The sequence below is a fragment of the Paramormyrops kingsleyae genome, chromosome 11 (assembly GCF_048594095.1).
Source record: "Paramormyrops kingsleyae isolate MSU_618 chromosome 11, PKINGS_0.4, whole genome shotgun sequence".
NCBI classification, from domain to species: Eukaryota; Metazoa; Chordata; class Actinopteri; order Osteoglossiformes; family Mormyridae; genus Paramormyrops; species Paramormyrops kingsleyae.
The window spans coordinates 28,853,974-28,872,725 of record NC_132807.1 but is presented as its reverse complement, the minus strand read 5'-3'; the positions used below and the strand labels follow the sequence as shown (position 1 = coordinate 28,872,725).

At 45.7% G+C, this 18,752-nt stretch overlaps 1 protein-coding gene across 2 annotated transcripts; it reads right to left on the bottom strand.

The window, feature by feature from the left end:
• Window positions 1-4,928: 4,928 nt before the first annotated feature.
• pdpr (pyruvate dehydrogenase phosphatase regulatory subunit) lies at window positions 4,929-18,417 on the bottom strand. 2 transcript variants are annotated; one of them, XM_023790374.2, is made up of 18 exons: window positions 18,153-18,417; window positions 17,323-17,599; window positions 16,826-16,959; window positions 16,191-16,272; window positions 15,878-16,041; window positions 15,593-15,714; window positions 14,800-14,917; window positions 14,536-14,685; window positions 13,065-13,257; window positions 12,568-12,692; window positions 10,311-10,466; window positions 10,034-10,167; window positions 9,652-9,800; window positions 9,448-9,560; window positions 9,268-9,362; window positions 8,360-8,449; window positions 8,066-8,248; window positions 4,929-7,916 (listed from the first exon to the last, which is right to left on the bottom strand). In XM_023790374.2, the coding sequence occupies exons 2-18, from the start codon at window positions 17,589-17,591 to the stop codon at window positions 7,518-7,520; spliced, it is 2,676 nt and encodes an 891-aa protein (XP_023646142.1). In that variant the 5' UTR covers window positions 17,592-17,599; window positions 18,153-18,417; the 3' UTR covers window positions 4,929-7,517. The 2 variants fall into 2 exon arrangements, with proteins under 2 accessions (XP_023646142.1, XP_023646141.1); XM_023790373.2 differs by having other exon boundaries at window positions 18,264-18,417.
• Between the last annotated feature and the right edge of the window lie 335 nt (window positions 18,418-18,752).

Sequence of the window (18,752 nt, the reverse complement as noted above, 5' to 3'; positions counted from 1 at the left end):
CCCTCTGAAAGGTACGTGTGGTCTGTTCGCTAATATTCTTTGCCCTTTATTTCATATGTAATTTGTGTAATTGTTTTAATGTTGGGGTATTAATTGTGTTTTATTTACATGCATCAGGACAGAGAGAAAGAGAGATGCCTTGTTAACTTATTTGTACCGGAAACACAGGATGGCAACAACTATGAATAAAACATATCTAATATGTTCATATAGCCACCTGCCCACAAACCTTTCAATATGCCAACAACTCAAGCCTGCACTCCAACTTGCCCACATATTTGTATTAAGTCTCCCTCAAGCTGCCTGTTCACTGGGCAGTCCTGCAAGGCTGAGAGGTCAGGGATGCAGGAGATCTGGGGGCATGATACTTATTAAATACTTATGATACTTATTAAAATGTCAGTTTATAGGAAAAAGCTATTGTACTTGTCTTTGGTGGTGTACTCATGTCTCGATTATGGTTTGTATAAATCATTCATTCATTGTTATGATAAAGTGCCGCTTTTGTGCTCTGCTTATGATATTCCCTTTCTGTTGTTGAGCAGAGCCATGGATGTAGTGAGCATCATTCTACTCATGGCAGAGAAGCTGCACGCACTGGGCACTACAGTGCGAAGAAATAATGAATGCTGTGAAAGGCTGGGGCAGCGGCTATCGGCGATGATGAAGGTGGTGGAGGCCACTAAAGTTTATGGCTCGGGGCCATATCCGGAAACCATTTCAAACTGCCTCGAGCAGCTAATGGACACCCTGATCTCTGGCCAGCATGTGGTGGAGACCTAGTTGAGGGGGAGGTGCGAGCAGCAGTGGAGGAGAAGAGATCCTGCAAGGCTGCGGGATTGAAGCAGCAGGGAGCTTGGACTAGATGGCAGAATGTTGAGAGGAAAATGACTTAGTCCAAGCTCTGGAAAGCCGAGCCTCACCACATTGGATTTCTCATTCAGGCAGTATACAATGTGCTTCCAAGCCCATCAAATCTGCACACTTGTGGCTAGGGCTGAACGATTCTGGGGAAAATATCTAATCGCAATTTTTTTCACAGACACTGCGATTACGATTTCATTTGCGATATATATTTTTTTATACGCCAAGCTTTAGTTCAATAAGTGTAATAAATTTAAAACATATGACGCAGCATTACTATATGAGATACCGTCAAAATATGAACTAGTCTAAATTCTAATGCAAGGATGAGAATTTAAATATGTGCTGTGTTAAGTTACATTAAGTAATAATTAAAACAATTGCAACAAAAAGAAAAACAATAGCGATCTTGCAGCAAACAGCTCGGTCCCATAATAACACTAGAACCACCTTTTCCCACGCCAATGAACAAGCAAGAACTATACTTCGGTGTATGCAGCCCTTTTGTTTGCGCTAATGTGTTATTAGTGTTAACAGCAGCAAATCTAACCCCTGATTTACACTGGATGCGTATCCGCTGCGGTGCGTTTCCGACACGACAGCCGCAGGCAATCGCCGCCAATAAAGTCAATGCATCAGTTTACACCAGATCCGCTGCGTTGCGTCTCCGCTAGGTCTCTGTTCCGTCACGCGTCCAGCAGTCCGTCGAGATGCGCATCAAGTCTATTTTTGACGGATACGGATCAAGAACGCAACACAGAGCGCATGCGCCAATTCTCCGTCACATCAAGGACGAGGAAAATTTAATTTTGGAGGTGGAGAAACACCGAATTGTCTACGACCCTAGAGATCCTTTTTACAAGGACAGCAGTAGAAAGGAGAAGGCGTGGAGTGAAACTTCAGAAGTTCTGGGATTTGACGGTAAGTTGAATCTTCCAATTAACTATGTATATACTTGATTTTTAATTAATGAAAGTGACCTGTACTGTGAAGTACTTGTAAACTCCTAATAAAGTGTTCAGTAACCTATATTGGATTGACACATTATTTTATCCATAGAAACATAGATAAATGTTATGTTAAATATTATTCTCCCGTGGTCATGTGATCTCGCAAACCAGCGGCGCGCCGGATCAGATACGCACCACAAACGCGTCCAGTGTGAATTGGCGGACGGCCTCGGACGGAATGCGAATGCAGTGCAGTCGCACCGCAGCGGATACGCATCCAGTGTAAATCAGGGGTAACACTCTCAACCAAAAAGCCGCAATGTTCATAATAGAGTGGCAGTTCTGAAATCGTAAAGCTGGAAAAAATTTCGAACGTAGTATGCATTTTATAAATTGTCTAATAAACAGACGTAGTTTATTGGTGATTTCATGTTGATCGAAGTTTCCGCTTTTTAACTGTATATGGTTATTCTCTATACAAAACAATTCAGGGGAAACAAAAAATGTATGTGTTCAGGGTTGCAAACTCATTTACAGCTCAGGAGCGTAATAAGTATTTTTTCGACACCGTGAATGCAACATTTTCTTCTGGTTTCACGTGTTTGCTGTTTGTGGGCGTATACTCCGTAGTCTGCGGTCACTTCTGATTGGTGACCATGACTGTCACATAGGGAGCCATGTCCTAAATCGCAGCCTTTGCAATTTACTAGTGGCGTTGTTTCAAATCGCGATTTCGATTTGAAATCGATCAATCATTCAGCCCTACTTGTGGCATTACAGACACCAGCATGCCCAATGTGTTCCAAGTGAGGGACCCTAGAACACATTATAAGCAGATGTACGAGGGCACTTGGAGAGGGAAGGTATCAATGGAGGTACAATCAGGTTCTGAGGACCATCGCGGAAGCAATCAGCAAAGGACTTGAATGGGCAAAGCCGTGCCGACCCTCAAAGATTATCATATCTTCATCAGAACTGGAGAGCAGCCAAATGCTGCCATGAGATCATCATCTGCAGGCATTTTGGCATTAGTAAGAGACTGGCAGTTATTGACGGAACTGATGTACCAGGGTAATATAGTTACACTAGATTAGTTAATTATTTCTTTAATTGTTGAATGTCTGAGTGATTCGTTTTTCTTTCAGCATATGTTTCAATTTAACGGACGAGTAAAAAAGACCAAAAACTGCAGATAACAGCGTAAGCAAAAGAAATGGCAGACATTTAACGACAGCACTCAATAAACATCATGAAATACTCCGGAGTATTTTAAGATAAACAGTCTTACGATGCAGGCCTGGACGAGGCTTGGGTGCGTTGAGGCCAAAATGATAATGGACACTTCGTTCGGAGAAGAAAGGTAAAGGGCGGGAAAACCCCGCTCGTTACCTCCACTCTGCTTCAAGCTAGCTCCGGCAGTCTAATCCACCAAGCGTTCTCCAGCCCGTCCACGAGCTCCCACGACGGCCGAGGAACTTTGTGTGTCACCGGTAACACAAAGTGCTATCGGGATCTCCTTAGCCAGGGACTGTGCAGTCAACCAAACTGGCCCGTTCCGAACCAGCCGATCAATAGAGCGCTTTACACAGGGCTCACAACCCACGCTCTCGGTCCCAAATTAATATTCTCCGCCAAGGCTGAGTTATTAGCCAACTGAGTAAACCGGAACAATATTTTTTTCCCCGGGGCTCTGCCCAAACAGCGATCACTCCACACTCCAGCCGTCTTCTCCCTCTCCGTTTCGCGCGCTTTCCCTCTCCTTCCCGCTTCCACTGTTGCCAACTCCTCAGCAAGGAAAATATAGCTATTGGTAGTGGTGGGCGGATCGATCCAAGTATCGATAATAATGTTGATATTGATCAATACCAGTTTAATAAGATCGATACAGTTTAAATTTCTCTCCCGAACGCACAACTGCTGCTTCCGGCAGTCACGTGACTCAACGCGCGAGGCAAGCAAACGCATGCTTGCGCGCGCCCACACATACACACAGTATACTATTTATAATAAAGTATTGTAATAGTGGGGGGCTGATCTATGCTTGCAATAATTAAACAGCATGGATAGTTCGGGGTTTAATCATTAGATGGTGTTTATTACACCCGTACTACTACAACCCACACACTCACACTGCCCACCGTGCTCGTCGCCCCGTTTACTCATACACACGGTGGGCGCACGCACAGATACACACTCTATACGTACAACAATAATCATTAACCACTATACATGACATAACACATGGCACTTATAATCACAAGCGATTACCGAGGACTATTTACAAGCTGGCATCAGTCCACCATATGCCGCGCCTCCGGCCTGTACCTCCGCGCTACAGTATTTATTTACTTATAAACTTTGCCCAAATTCTGTCCTGGGTTTTAACTAATTAATTTAAAACATCACAAACCACTTAAAGGTAATGAGAATTAATTCAGCTTTAGCAATTTGATGATGCATCCACCTTAATTATTGAAAACTATCGGTATCATATCGGCGATACTTGCCTTGTATTTACTTGGTATCGGATCGATAACAAATCTAGTAGTATCGCACATCACTAGCTATTGGTTGTCCCAACAGTCGCTAGAAGTCGCTAAATGACGGCATCGCCTTATTTGCATAATGTGCAATATGCATGTAATTGTAATGGACTCTGTAGGAGAGAGGAATAATGTCGTGGGAGAGCCAAAAAGTGGTTAAAAACACCATAAACATACGTTTAGAACTACATGCCAGCATAGAAGAGTGTTCATCCACAGCTAATGCCATGGTGGCCGCTGCCTTTTTCGCAGGATCAATTTTTTTAACAATTGATGGCAGTGTGGTTTGGGTGGAACTGTTACAAGGTTTTGCCTTTTGAGAATGTTTTTGAGTTGTCATGTGTTTTTTTTATATCACAAAGTTTGGCATAGAAATCAGCTTTACAATACAGGCAGCATGTCCGGATAGCATCTCCAATAAATGGCTTCAACCAGCCTTTGAATTCAGGGTTTGATTCCCACTCCTTTCTTTATTTCTGAGAGTACAGTTTAGACTGAGACATGATGAATGTTTAGCGTATGTCACAGAGAGGCGCACACACAGTGGATGAGGTAAGTCACTGAGGCTGTGTGAGTCAAATCTGTAGTTTATTTTAGTGCAGTCATTTATTTGACATAGAAAATTTTAAATTTACATCCCACCCTGAACTAAACCAGGGCAGGATCAGCCAGTGGAGGCTTCGCACATGCGCAATTCATTTGTAATTTAGACGCGGAGGGGTGAACATCTCCTGCTCTGACTGCAGCTGGGCGGGGCTGCTACGCGAGGACTGACCGTCTGAGTGCTTTGGAACAGGAGAGGAGCCCACGGCAGCACCCGCTGTTCGGTGAGGAGAGTATAACGATACGTGCTTTCACGTCAGAGTCTCCAAAAGTCTCCAATAACACCTGAAAAAGTCACTAGATTTGTCCCTAGTCTCTTTTTTGAAAACGAGTCGCTAGAGGGGTCTAAAAACTAGCTAAATATAGCGACAAAGTCGCTAAGTTGGCAACACTGCCCGCTTCCCCACACACCCCACCCTGTCTGATTGGGGTTCTAGCACAGAGTCCCAATCACATCACAGTCATTCTCTGACTGACAATACAGGGCTACAAATTTGGGTAAACCTCAACGAGTGTATCCAAATGATCTTTGTGCTAACTTTAAACGAAGCTGAGCAAATAAGAATAAAAAAAAATACATTACCACAGACTACACATGATTTTTGAATTGGCTGCCTGAGGACTTACAAAATCAGCAGAGGGTCGATGCATGATTGGCAGGCCAAACAGTTCGATGTTCAGAGCAACATCTAACACTACTAATGCTACAAGCCTTTTCCACTATGTTACTGTAGCCATGTTAATGTATAGTTGTTGAGTTTATGAAATCCTCCAGTCCTTTGTTTTATTTTAATTTTAAATGTACTTATGTATGACACATGGATTATTTGTGACTGTTTGTACTTGCATATGTATTTTGTTGGTTTAGTTTGTACTTTTTGGTTCCACCACAAAGGTTCCTACTTGAGTGTTGTAGATGTGGCAGCAATCAGCGACGCATTTTTGTTTAGTTTCAGCGCCAATTCCCGTTAGAATCCGCTTGGATTTGGCGCTGTGTAAATTGAGGAGAGGCTGTACGTCGCTGACTGCTCCGTTTATTTTAGGGAAATAAACTACGGCCTTCACAAATGCTACTGCGTGCCCGTTGTAGTTAAATCACCGATCGCTACATTAGCAGCACAAGAAATATTCATACAACCACAAAACTACAAATATTTATGATGTAGCAACTCATTGAAACAGGAGTGGATGAGTGCAGGAAGCAGATCTAAATGCCTTGCTAACAGCTCCAAGGACGACAGGGAAGCATTTGGGCCAACTGGAAGATGAATTTTAGGGGTGAACATGCAGACTGAAGCCTTACTCTCCGATGAAATGTGGTGTCATCTTAAGATACGCATTGCAAATCAGGTTGAAGAAACACTGATGCAATTCCTTTCAAATTACAAAGGCCTTTTCAGAATTCGCATGATAGACCACTGGCAATAGAACACCAGAAAAATCAAGTGTTTAACAGCTGGTTAAGATGGAAAAAAAAACATTATTAAGTTAATGGGATACATATCCAAGAGTGTCAGCAGAAGGCAGAAAGCCAGCTTCAACACAGTGGTCTGATTTCTATTTTGTGCAAATTTGAAAATGGGGGAAAGACAAGATCGTACAATTCTCACATTCTGCTACAGTTTGTTCACGTAGAATCCCAGAACCACAAAATTCCAAAAAAAAACAACTTTTCTGCAACTAGATTCCAATGTAAATTTGCTCTTGTTTCTTAAACCAATCCGAGCATTCTGGTTCTGGAGTTCCACATTGACAAAAAAACAAGCAGTGAACCATTCGGCAGATCTGGTGGTCAGAACATATGGATCACGCGTTGTGCAGTTTTATTCAGTACTGCGAGATTCCAAGGTGAAATGTCTTAAAACCAACACAGCCTTGTCCCCCCCCCCTACAGCTGAACAAAGGAAGTACTGGTCTGACTGGAGCGATTAAAGCCCCTGACTGAAGGAGTAAGCCACACTGCAATGACCAGTATCCAGGAGCAGCTTTTCAGTGATCAAATCTCTCCAGCGACCATATTCACTGGACAGCAACATTAATGCGTTTAACCTACTGCTGCTGCTGCTTCTCTCTCTCTCTCTTTCTCTCTCTCTCTCACACACACACACACACACACACACACACACACACAACAGTAAATAAAGTCCCCCAGCATTTTACAGGTTTACACCTTGCTTTGCCAGATACCAATTCCAAAAAAAAACATACCATATGAAAAAAAGACTAAAACTCACTAAATCCTGCACAACAGCAGGTACAGTATCTGGCAAACTTGTCTTCTATGTGTGCTGCACTGACTTCAGCAGATGGGTTCAGTCCTGATTTGTCACCCTGACGGTGAAGATTGTCTGGCTGCTTACCCCCCTCAGTGAAGGAGTGTTAAAAACAGGGAGGCAAGCTGGTGGACCAGGGGCAGTTGGAGAGCAGGTCTTATGGGTATTGCACTTTGGAAGGAGGAACTGGCTGCAGCCTTGTGAAGCCAAGAGGTCCTCTCAGCTCTGCAGAAGGGGGAGCCAGGAGCAAGCAGGGAGGCAGGTAGAAGTCCAGCCATGACCCCTTATTTGCCCTGGAAATTGCTAAGCTCCATATCATCCTTACGGCGGCGCTGCTGAGCAAAGAGAGAGCTGAAGGGGTACAATTTGGCCTTGGCTGGGTACCTCTGCCCTGCAATGTCCACCTCATAGTCACCACGGTTGATGAAGTCGGGGGTGATGACAGGAGGGGCGCCGGACGGCGGCGACACAAAGCCCAGGCACACGTGACGCTCCAGCGTGTAGCTGTAGGCGCTGCTGGTGGTGACGCCGGCCAGCTCCCCATTGCGGTAGATCGGTTCGCCCCACCAGGGCCACAGGTCCAGCTCACAGTCATGGTCCTCCAACACCAGCATGATGAAGCGCCGTGATACGCCCTCCTGGCGCTGCCGCAGCAGAGCGTCCCGCCCTAGAAAGTCAGTGTCCTGAGACAGGAAACAAGGAGGAACAAATGCAGAAGGGGAGCAGAAAGGTGTGAATGAGTCTCCGAATGAACCAGCGAGGACCGTGTCAAGGCCAAGGAAAAAAACGGGTGCCTGAGGAATCGTGTGAAATGGAGCAGGGGCACAATCACCTTGTCGAACTTAACCCTGAACTCACGGCCACACTCCAGGGGGGTGGTGAAGGTGTCCAGGTCCTGTCCCCAAAAGGCGAAGAACTTCTCGATGCGCAGGCTGCGCAGGGCATAGTAGCCGGCATTGCGGATGCCATATTTCTGGCCCACGGACATGACCTCGTTGTAGACATGGAGCGCGTACTGTGGCAGGAAAGAAAGAGTGTATGAAATGCATCAGCTCTGTGAGGCAGACCACTAACGGACACTGAGAATGTTCTAGAATGTGGAAGGAAGCCAAGCAGGAGGCCTCACCTCAATGGGGATGTAGAGCATGAAGCCAGGCTCCCCTGTGTGGGTCATGCTCATGACCCGGATGCCGTTGGCATAGCCTACGCTCATTTCCTGTTGAAGCAGTGTTATAAGACATGAGTCTTCGGGGGTTTATTGATCAGTGCACTTGACCATTCTTGTGTTCCTGCGTGTGACGTTTGACGCCATCTTCCATTGCTGAAGTACAGTTCGAAGTATGTTTCTCAAAATACAAAAAGCGAAGATCGCACTTGTGGTCTTGGAAAGAGCGGTCTTACTAACTTAATAATTAATAATTGATACTTTATTGATCCCCGTGGGGAAATTGTTTTTACGCCTCTCTCAACTTGCTCTTTGTAGAGCAAGCTGTCCGCGAAGGGCAGCCACCCATAGCTGGCTTTCTTGCTTCCCAAGATAGAACTTTGGGTGCAATGAACAATGGGGTTGGTCTTGTTTGGCAAGGATGCAATGAATGCATCCTTGATATTTTGGGCAGAGCAAGAACGACATCCAGGGATTTTTACTGTCCTCTGTACTTCAGTCCGTAACATTGGAATTGGAAGATGATATAAATCCGGAACACGGGAACACAAGTAGGGTCAAGTTTGTTGTACAGATGTACAGAGGACAGCAAAAATCCCCAGATGTTGTTCTTGCCCCAAATATCAAAGATGCATTGGCTGCATCCTCCCCAGCAAGATCAATCCCATGATTCATCGCGTACTAATTCATTCTTCGGAGGCAAGTTAGCAAATATGCTCATGCTAAGACCACAAGCATGATTCTTTGCAGTCTTGGTATTGAGAAACAGCAGTCCATCTTTACCACCCCACCATACACTGAAAAGGGCCACCATAACTGCTCTCCAGACAGTATGCACGTTAAAGGAATGAAGGGAGAAGCAGGCGCACCTTACAGAACAGAGAGGGAAAGTGCTCCGGGGTCATTGAGACGTATGACAGTTCGGAGAGAACATCCATCGCTCGCGGGCCAATGAGATTCAGAGCTGTAATGGTCAAAGGACAGAGGTCAATGATTCTGCTAAATTGAGGAAGGAGGGATCAAATGCCAACAGATCAGTCAACTTTCACCTGTGTATTTCCAGCTGACATCTTCTAGGTGGAGCTGTGGATCATTTGGCATGTGCTGTTTTATCCAAGCCCAGCAGCGTACCTGCTGGTCTGTGGGAGAGATGATGAAGAAGCTGGGGAAGAGACGAGGACAGAGTCAATGTAAAGGTCACTGTAGATGATCATCATTACCCCGTATTCCCCCCGCAGTCCCCTTGCGCCGACCTGTTCTTGTTGATGCGCACCACGCTGCAGTCGTTCTCGTAGCCGCCGCGCTCGTTCAGCATGCCTGTGTGCACGATGTGGCCCACTGGCACGTCCAGGTCATTGGCGCACAGGTGTTGCAGTAGCTCCAGGGCCTGGTCCCCAGTAGACTGAGAGGACGTCAGATGCCAAATAGGTCAAAATACGTCCCAATCATACCCATTATAGCAACATTATTGCTTCAAATAATTCTCGGCATGTGCAACAGTACCAGAAAAACCAACAGTAAAAAAAATCAGCAAGTTAAACAGATATGTGACCCCTAGATGGTCTTCCTCTTTTGTACTGCTGGCCTCAGCATGCGTTTAAAAGGCCTCAATACTTCCCCCTGGTGGACACTCACACTGAGCTCAAACTTTGTGAAGGAGGACATGTCGATAACGCACACGGCCTCCTTACAGCACTTGACCTCGGCACCCACGATGTCAAACCAATCCGGCTTGTAGAATGTTTTGCTCTGGTCCAGAGCCAGAAGGTCTACAAACAGGTAAGAGCCATCGTATCAGGGAATGCCTTCACCCACAACATTATTTGTTTAGTCTAATGACGGTGTGCTGTAAAAGGCAACACGGGAATACCAAGTGAAGGACGTCTTGTGACGGTAGTCTGTCCTCACCCACCTTTTCCAGCTGGAACAAAGTACTTTGCTCTCTCAAAGCCATGCTTCTCCATCCAGCGAGCGCCTTGCGCATCCAGACGGTCATACAGGGGGCTGGTGCGGAGCTGCCGGCCTGTCTGGAAGTCCCAGCGTGGAACCTTCAGCTCATACAGCAGGGCTGTGAGACAGACAGGCAAACAGACACATGCACACACTCACCAACCATTCAGTATCTGAAAGTCCTGTTAAAAAACAACCAGGGGCAGAGTCCTGCCAAGCAGCTTTTAGCAGTGTGCACTTGGCACACATCACACCATCGGTAGCCCTAGCTAATAAATGCCTTGAGACAATGAGCTTGTCGTTCCAAAACTGTTTCTATTACAATAACCCTAACCCAAAGTTTGTGAATCCTTTGGAGATTCCGGGATCCTCATCTGGTTAAACGGTTTTGATTTGATCTCCTTTTAAACACAACCCACAAAAGGGATGGAGAGGCATTCTACTGCACTGAGATACAGGGTATGATTGCCCATCCATCCATTTTCTGAAACCGCTTATCCTATTCAGGGTTATTCATATATATACAGCTCTAGAAAAATTAGGAGACAACTCTATATTTAAAAAAAAATCTGAATAGTTATATCCTGGTTCCTCCAGGCTCAAAATTTCTAAGACAGCAGTACACTAGAGTAAGGTGAAGCAGGAGACGCTGGGAACGACCAGCCAGGTAGAGGGAGGACGCGACTTCCTAATGCCAGTGTTGACCCTTTCTCATGAATCAGAGGATGACCTCAAGAGACCTTCAAAAAGAATGGGAAACATTAACTGGTGTGAAGTGCACTACTAGGACAGTTCATAACAGGCTCCAAGTAGCAGGACTGAAGTCCCATAAAGCAAGGAAGAAGCCCTTCATTAATGAGAAGCAGGGAAGAAGCCCTTCATTAATGAGAAGCAGGGAAGAAGCCCTTCATTAATGAGAAGCAGGGAAGAAGCCCTTCATTAATGAGAAGCAGGGAAGAAGCCCTTCATTAATGAGAAGCAGGGAAGAAGCCCTTCATTAATGAGAAGCAGGGAAGAAGCCCTTCATTAATGAGAAGCAGGGAAGAAGCCCTTCATTAATGAGAAGCAGGGAAGAACCAGGCTGCAGTTTGAAAAATATATATGTATTATTCATAGATGTGCACCCATAAATTGAGAAATCAGAAACAAAAAAAATTGTGCTGTGGTCCGTTAATTTTTTCCAGAGCTGTATATACAATTTACATATTTCACATCTATCCATTATTAAATCACTAATCCAATACAGGACTGGGGGGGATGGGGTGGGGGGACGGGGTGGGGGGACGGTGCTGAATCAGATATGGTACAGCTGGTAATTGGTACAAACTTGCCTGGAAATAAAATCAAAAGTGAAACATATGACTAAGCATGAGCACCATCTTGAACGACCAATGGAGATGAATTCTAACCTAAAGCAAGTAAAACCAACAGCTGGAAGGCAGGAGAAACCTAGATGGTTTACCAATCCACCAACTATCGTATCAAATGAAATCCAGGTATACTGAGGTACCCTGTCCACAAGAGGCTGGTCTTCACAGCACAGATCCGAGGCCTATATCACAAAGCAGGATTTCTCGCACAGCCAGACAGTTTGTTGGATTTAAGGTAGCTAGCCCAGTTTTCATGGACTTTATCTTTATTCGCTTACATTTAGCACAAACTACTGTAAATCTGACAAGCTATTCAGCAAAAATTCCAACTTAAGTCAAACAGGCCCAATCAACCTATAAACTTGAACACTGAGTAATTCCAAAAGGTCTAATAAATTTTCACAGCCGTAAAATAACCATAAGAATTTAATTTAGAATGAAAAATTAGACGGACATGAAAAAGAACTTTGAGGTATATACACTGCTGACAAAGAGCGCTAGAAAGTGAGTCACGCATGACACTGAGTGCCAAACACCAGTGTGACTCAGGAGAATCCAGACAATTAGCCTTTTGATGTCTTGAATTTGTGAACCACACCGGTATTTAAAACCTTTCACTTTCCAATTTTTTTTTAATACTGTTATTCATACGAAAATGTAATTGGTGTATAAATGCAACCTGACTTATTCACAGAAAGTGAAACCTGGACACAAATTATGGATCAAAAGTTATTCCAGTAATGATATTTCCATTATTTTCACTGGCCAAAAGCAGCAGTGCCGGCCAGCAGGCTGGCTAAGCGCTCGTGCTGCACAGCGGCCGTTTGGCAACACGCTGCAGCTACTCACGCATGACTTCCATGACGCGGTGCCTCAGGAAGGTGCGGCTGCTCTGTAGACTGCCAAAGCGCGTGATGTCCAGGGGCCACACGTTGGCTGTGGGGTAACCGTAGGTCATCCATTCAGCCAGGTACCTGGGAGCAGACAGACTCATCACACAAAGCTTCATATACAAACAGCCCTCAGACAGGTAAGAGGGTGAAGTGCAGGGGCTGCTGTATGAGCATTACTCTTAGGGCAGTGTTTCCCCAATGCGGCCCTTAGGGGTCAGGGATGAGGGAGTTTATCCTATACAATTGTTGAGCATGTGAGGCATACTTTGGATGCGAAAGAGTATCAAGTAGTTAAATGTTTCTGCTAAGAAACACCTTTGGGGACTGTAATTTACAGTGTGCAATGACAAATTCATATAGTAGTCGAGTTGAATTTGGATGATGCACACACAGCTGCTGTGATTCCTGCCCTGGAACGCTATTAACCGGTGGAATACAAGAGATCCAGCTCACCTGCCGGCACCCCCAGCGAAGGACAGCCCAGACGAGTTCATGCCAGCCAGGACAAAGTAGCCGTGGACTCCTGGAGTCTCCCCCATCAGACAGCGCATGTCCGGGGTGAACGACTCAGGACAGTTGACCAGCTGGTGGATCTCACAGGCGTCCAGGTTGGGCATGCGACGTAGAAGAGCACCTAGCATAGGTTCTGCAGGCACAGGAAAGAACGTCATCCAAGCGGCTGAGTATGTGGCCAAGTGTGTCTCTCTAATCCCAGATAGAAGAGACCAGTGCAGCATTAACCAATTTTAACTGCATATGTGAGAACACATGCCATTATTTGTCCGTTTCACAAATTACGGAGTAGATCAAGAAAATACCAGAACACACTGTCACGTCTGAACCACAAGACTCCTGGTTGGAGTAAATTACATGGCATTTTCAAGTCAAATTGGGCCTTTCATCTGAAACCACAATCAGGTACCAACAGGCAAAGCCTTCCTTACTTTCCACCAAACCTTCTGAGCAGATTCTATTGTTACATGGCACTGACACACTGGCAGTCAAGCGGATGGGTGGCGGTAGGGCATGTTGTAAGGGTGGCACGCTGGGTGACCCAGCTGAACACAGGGTCACCTCCGTCCCACACGCCAGGCCCCAAGGACACATGCTCCGCAAGGCACTGGTGCACAGGGAGGAGCGATAAAGCACCAATGCTAAACAACCTCCCCCACTCACCTCAAAATAAGCAGGCCAGGCACCCACTGTGCTTGTGTTTATTTTGAGCACTGCATATTCCTTCAGGAAGTGAGGAAGGCGCAGGCTGTAACATTGCACGAGCACCACACTGGTGTCAAAGTTCAGCCTGAATGACACACTGGCCGCGCTGACATGATTCCTCCTAAACGGACTTTTATTTCACCAAGAATGCTTAAAATCAAAAGTTTGTAGTATAATACTACCTAATAGCTTTGCACCAGTCATGAGTTACGAAGCAGAAGTTAAATTTAAATTCATAACGCTAAAGATTACAGTCCTACAGGGCTGTGCCAGGGAATTTGTTTTGTAGACTCTGCACTGACACTCCGGGAATCTGAAACTGACACCAATTCCAGATTCCACCTTTGTATCCTTTGTACCTGTATATGGGGAGTATCATCAACCAGTGATGTCACTTAATGTTGTTCTTACAGTCTTATTCAACGCAAGTCAGAAGGAAGCATGCGGTAAGAATTCATTCTACTACACAAGCAGAGGCAGACAGCTGAGGTCCAGAAAGTAAAAATCCAGACCAAAATCTTGTTTCAACCAACCAATTGAGTAAGAAGAGTCCCATTCACATACTCAACTGGTTTGTTGAAACAAAATCTTGGTCTGAATTGGTACTTTCTGAACCTGAACTTTCCACCTCCGCACACGAGACGATAAAGCTACACAGGCTGAAATGCCGAGGCTCCCCCTCCCTTTCACACCTGGCTTTCCTTACCAAAATGGTCCCAGTCCTCCTGCATGTTCTGGATCTCCAGCTGGTTCCTGCCCTCCGTGAAGATGGGTTTTGGATTCTTCTCAAAGCCCCCCGACAGGACCCCTCCCTGCCAGGCACGCACGTAGATCCTTCCGTCCATGTCCATCACCACTGAAGGGAGGAAGTTCTGTGCGTCAGCTGGTCCTCTGGGCCATGCACCGTGTTGGGGAAGCACCCCGAAGCGAGAAGCATTTCACGGCTGAGACACTCGTGCCGGCCTCTCACCTGGCGTGCTGGGCTGCAGGAGCGGCTGCAGCGGCTTGGTGAGCAGGTAGAAGTGCTCACAGCCGTGGAGGGGCACCGATACCTTCACCTCACTAGCCTGGCCCAGCTCGTACGCCCACTAGCAACACAGCACAGAGCTTGTGACATGCCTGGATTACGGCTGTCCCAAACCACTCACTCAAATGGCAACACTACCACTATCAAACTGGAAAACAGGCGACAATGACCACGTCAATCTAGGCAAGGTCTTAAATGTAGGCTGACCCGATAGTCCATGTCAGTGAGGACACTGACCCAGGACAGGATTTGTAAACCACTATTTCAATTAAAAAGGACCTGGATTTCACCTAAGCGCTGAGCTTTTACTGTGTGCTGATTGGCCAGTCTCCTATAATCATGCATGTGTCACTAATGTTAATGTGAAACAGCTGGATGAGTCTCTGAATCAAAGAAACAAACCAGTCAAAGCACCAGAAGAATTGAACTATTCAGCCAAGCAGAGGAGCCCTTCAGCTTTAGTTTGGAAAGCCTGAAGAAGCACAAAGTCCTCCCTGACATGTATTACCTGGTCACCCTACTTAAATCTGAGCTTTATGCTTTAAAAGAAGAACCTTTTTGGGAATGATTAAATCCATACCAAGTTACGTTTACTTCATTGTGAGTAAATTGTCTTAAATCACCAAGGTCAAAATAGACTGAAGCTTGCTGTACATAAAACTTCCTTTCTTTAACACATGAATCACGGCAGATAAAGGCAGTGGGCAAACAATAATGATAACGCACACAAACTAACCTGTCCTGCACAGTTCACAAAGTACTCGCACTCAATGGGTCCTCGGTCAGTCTCCACACCAGTCACGTGACCTCTCTCCACCATCACATGGTTCACACTCGTTCGCTCGTGGATCATGACCCCTGGGAGAATTTGGTGGCAAAGGTGTTTTTGTCAGAGCCAGCTGGGTATACCAAACCGGGCCGGCTGGGCATACCAAACCGGGCCGGCTGGGCATACCAAACCAGGCCGGCTGGGCATACCAAACCAGCCCCACGATCACACACTGACACACAATTGACTCACCGTGACTCGCCGCTGCCACCGCCAGGGCATGACTAACATCTGGAGGCGACACCACGGCATCCCCCGGCAGATGCAGCGCCCCCACCAGGTCATGGATGTTCACTAGAGGGTGCAGCTGTGCCACGTCTTTGGGCTTGATGACATTACAACTGATCCCTATCACCCTATTCACAAGCAAAGTTTACATAAGTGTTGGTTCATTAATAACATACTAATATATTACAGAATTTTTTTTAACCCTTTGACCAGTGACTTATTAAAATCTAATACATCCTGATACTGCATTAGCTGCGTCATGACTGGCCAAACTCACTTGAGGCGGGAGGCGAGACGCTTTAAGGACAGAAAGCGATCCTGGTTCTGAGCCAGACACAGAGAGCCAGTCCTCATGTAACCTAGGAGACACAGCCAGGTCAACAAGTCAACCTCTCACCTGCCCTTTCTATTTGATATGCAGTAAGCTTCAGTCTCTACTTTATATGCATTCAGACATACACGTTGCAGAAGCCTGGAAACAACAAGACTACTGTATTTATAATGTTTTTATAGTGATTAATTACCATTATTGACACACCACAGCACACAGTACACGACAATGAGATGTGTCCTCTACATTTAACCTATATATGACATCAAGACATAGCAATGGCAGCCATTATTTAGGACCCGGGGAGCAGTGCATGGGGGCGCTACCTAGATCAGGGTACCTCAGTGCTACCTTGTTAGTTGGGGATTCGAACCAGCAAGCTTTCGATCACATACACACTTCCCTAACCATTAGGCCACCACTGCCCAATCAGTTATACTGATAGATGGAGGTCTACAGCTGCCCCAACTCTCCGATACAATAAAACATTCAATGTCACAAAGACTGAAACTTCTACTGAAGCTGAACACCCCTGAAAGGCTCTTCTTATAATAAACAAGACGACACGGTGTAAATGTTACCAGTTTTCACGCCAGTTTCCTCCTCTAGATGCTCATAGAGCGTGTTCGAGTAGTCGGCCATCTTGCTCTCGATGGAAATAGGCTTGGCGACACTGACGATGCCAGCACACAGACGGGTGGTTCCAGCCCCAAGCCTGTCACAGACAAAGTGCTCCCCCCTCACTGACCGATGAACAGGCTGAGTCTTCACAAACACCAATCTTACTTTCCCATATAGCAGACCAAATAATTTTATTGCGAAAGGCAAGACACGACTCATCCATAATATGTACTCATATCTGTCTGATAATTTTGTTATTTTTCAGGTATGAGTTACACATCTCTATGTCTGGTGGAGCATTTCAAGATTCAAGCAATTTATTTATTGTCATGGGTACATAATGAAATTCTAATTTTGTTCAGAATTTTGTTGTGTACATGTATGAAAATAAAACTGTTTGAATCTCGAATAAGCATGATCCATTTCAAATTGTTCGAAGGCTACACAGCCATCTTACCTTCCCTGTTCGAGCAAGACCACCTCCGTCCAACCGAGTTTGGCTAGGTGGTACGCCACAGAGGTGCCTACGATTCCGCCTCCACAGATCACCACACGAGCCTGGCTTGGCAAAGGCATGGAACTCCCCTCCACCCCAGCAGCTGAACTCCTCGGGGAGCAACAAAGGCCACGCTGGGCCACTTCAGCCCCCCCATGCCTCACATCAAGCAGGAGACGAGGAAAGAAGACGGGGGACAGGGCCCGGGTGCTACGCACACAGCTGCGCATTCTGTCACCTGTGCAAAAAGCAGAACACGATTAACACAAGACTGAAATCTAAACATTTCTGCCCTAATAGGTCTACTGATAGTTAGGTTTAATGTCATGTAAAAAAGTCACCCTGGTCAACAGACACCACACACTAAGTTATACGTAGGTCAAAACAGAGTCTGCATAGAAAAGTGACTTGACAAAGAGCGCACAATGTGTCTGCTTAGACAAACCATAGTTAACAGTTTATATAACAGAAGTGGAATAATGAACAAAAGATGTCAGCTTAATTTTAACCCACACCCAGATGACATGTCACTTGCATCAAAGCCATATTTAACTAGTCAAATATGATCCAAAAATCAAACCTCTTTAATAACAGACAGTAAGCAGTTCGCATAACGGAATCATGTCTTGTAATCCTTCTAAAAGATTCAATAAAGAGACTGGAGGCCGTTCATAGCTGCCCTTGGCCACCATAAAGTCAGTACTTAAAAATAAGGTCGTAAACGGTCTTATGAAACTGTTATTCCGCCAAACCAGCTGGCCTCAGTTTCCTTAAAATCCTCCTCGACTTACCCGAATCTCCCCGCGGCCTTACCGCGACATTCTCTTTACACACAGTAAAGCAGCCCCGTCTAAGCTGCACTTTACAGAGGGCTGAAAAGCACAGAGGACGACGCTACTCACTCCTTCGGCCTAACAGCGGACAAAAATCCCCGGTTTTTTGTATCACCCTGACGCCCGGCAAACGCCGGGTCTTCACCGCTAACAAGCGACGTCTTCACCCCACAGCCCCGGACGCTCGCTACGCACCAAAACGTTTGCGTCTGTCTTTAGGACTACATTTTGACGTCACGGCACTCCGTTTAAGGAAAAAGAAATCCCCGCCTATCAGCCAATGAGAAGCGGCGCTCTGTTCGCACGCGTCGCATACGGTCTGCGACGTTTTCTTCTGTTATACTGTACGTAGTAGTTGTTTGGATATAAATGACAACTGCATATAAATGAAATTGATTATTAATATTTGCATTTTATTTTGCTTTTTCTTTTTGTGGAACACGGGGTGACAGGCTAAAAATACTCAGATGTGATAAAATATCTGCAGGTGTAACACTGCAAAACGATATTCGACTTTAGCTGGGACGTCCTGTCGCACAAGGCTCTTGTATAATGGTA

Bases quoted from the DNA above. Each gene is read 5' to 3' on its own strand.
- pdpr (XM_023790374.2), bottom strand. From the start codon at position 17,591: ATGCGCAGCTGTGTGCGTAGCACCCGGGCCCTGTCCCCCGTCTTCTTT. The intron at 16,273-16,825 runs GTAACATTTACA...TGTGTCTCCTAG, and splicing joins GGAAACTGGCGTGAAAACTG to GTTACATGAGGACTGGCTCT. The intron at 8,450-9,267 runs GTGCGCCTGCTT...CTGCTTCAACAG, and splicing joins TTCCCTCTCTGTTCTGTAAG to GAAATGAGCGTAGGCTATGC.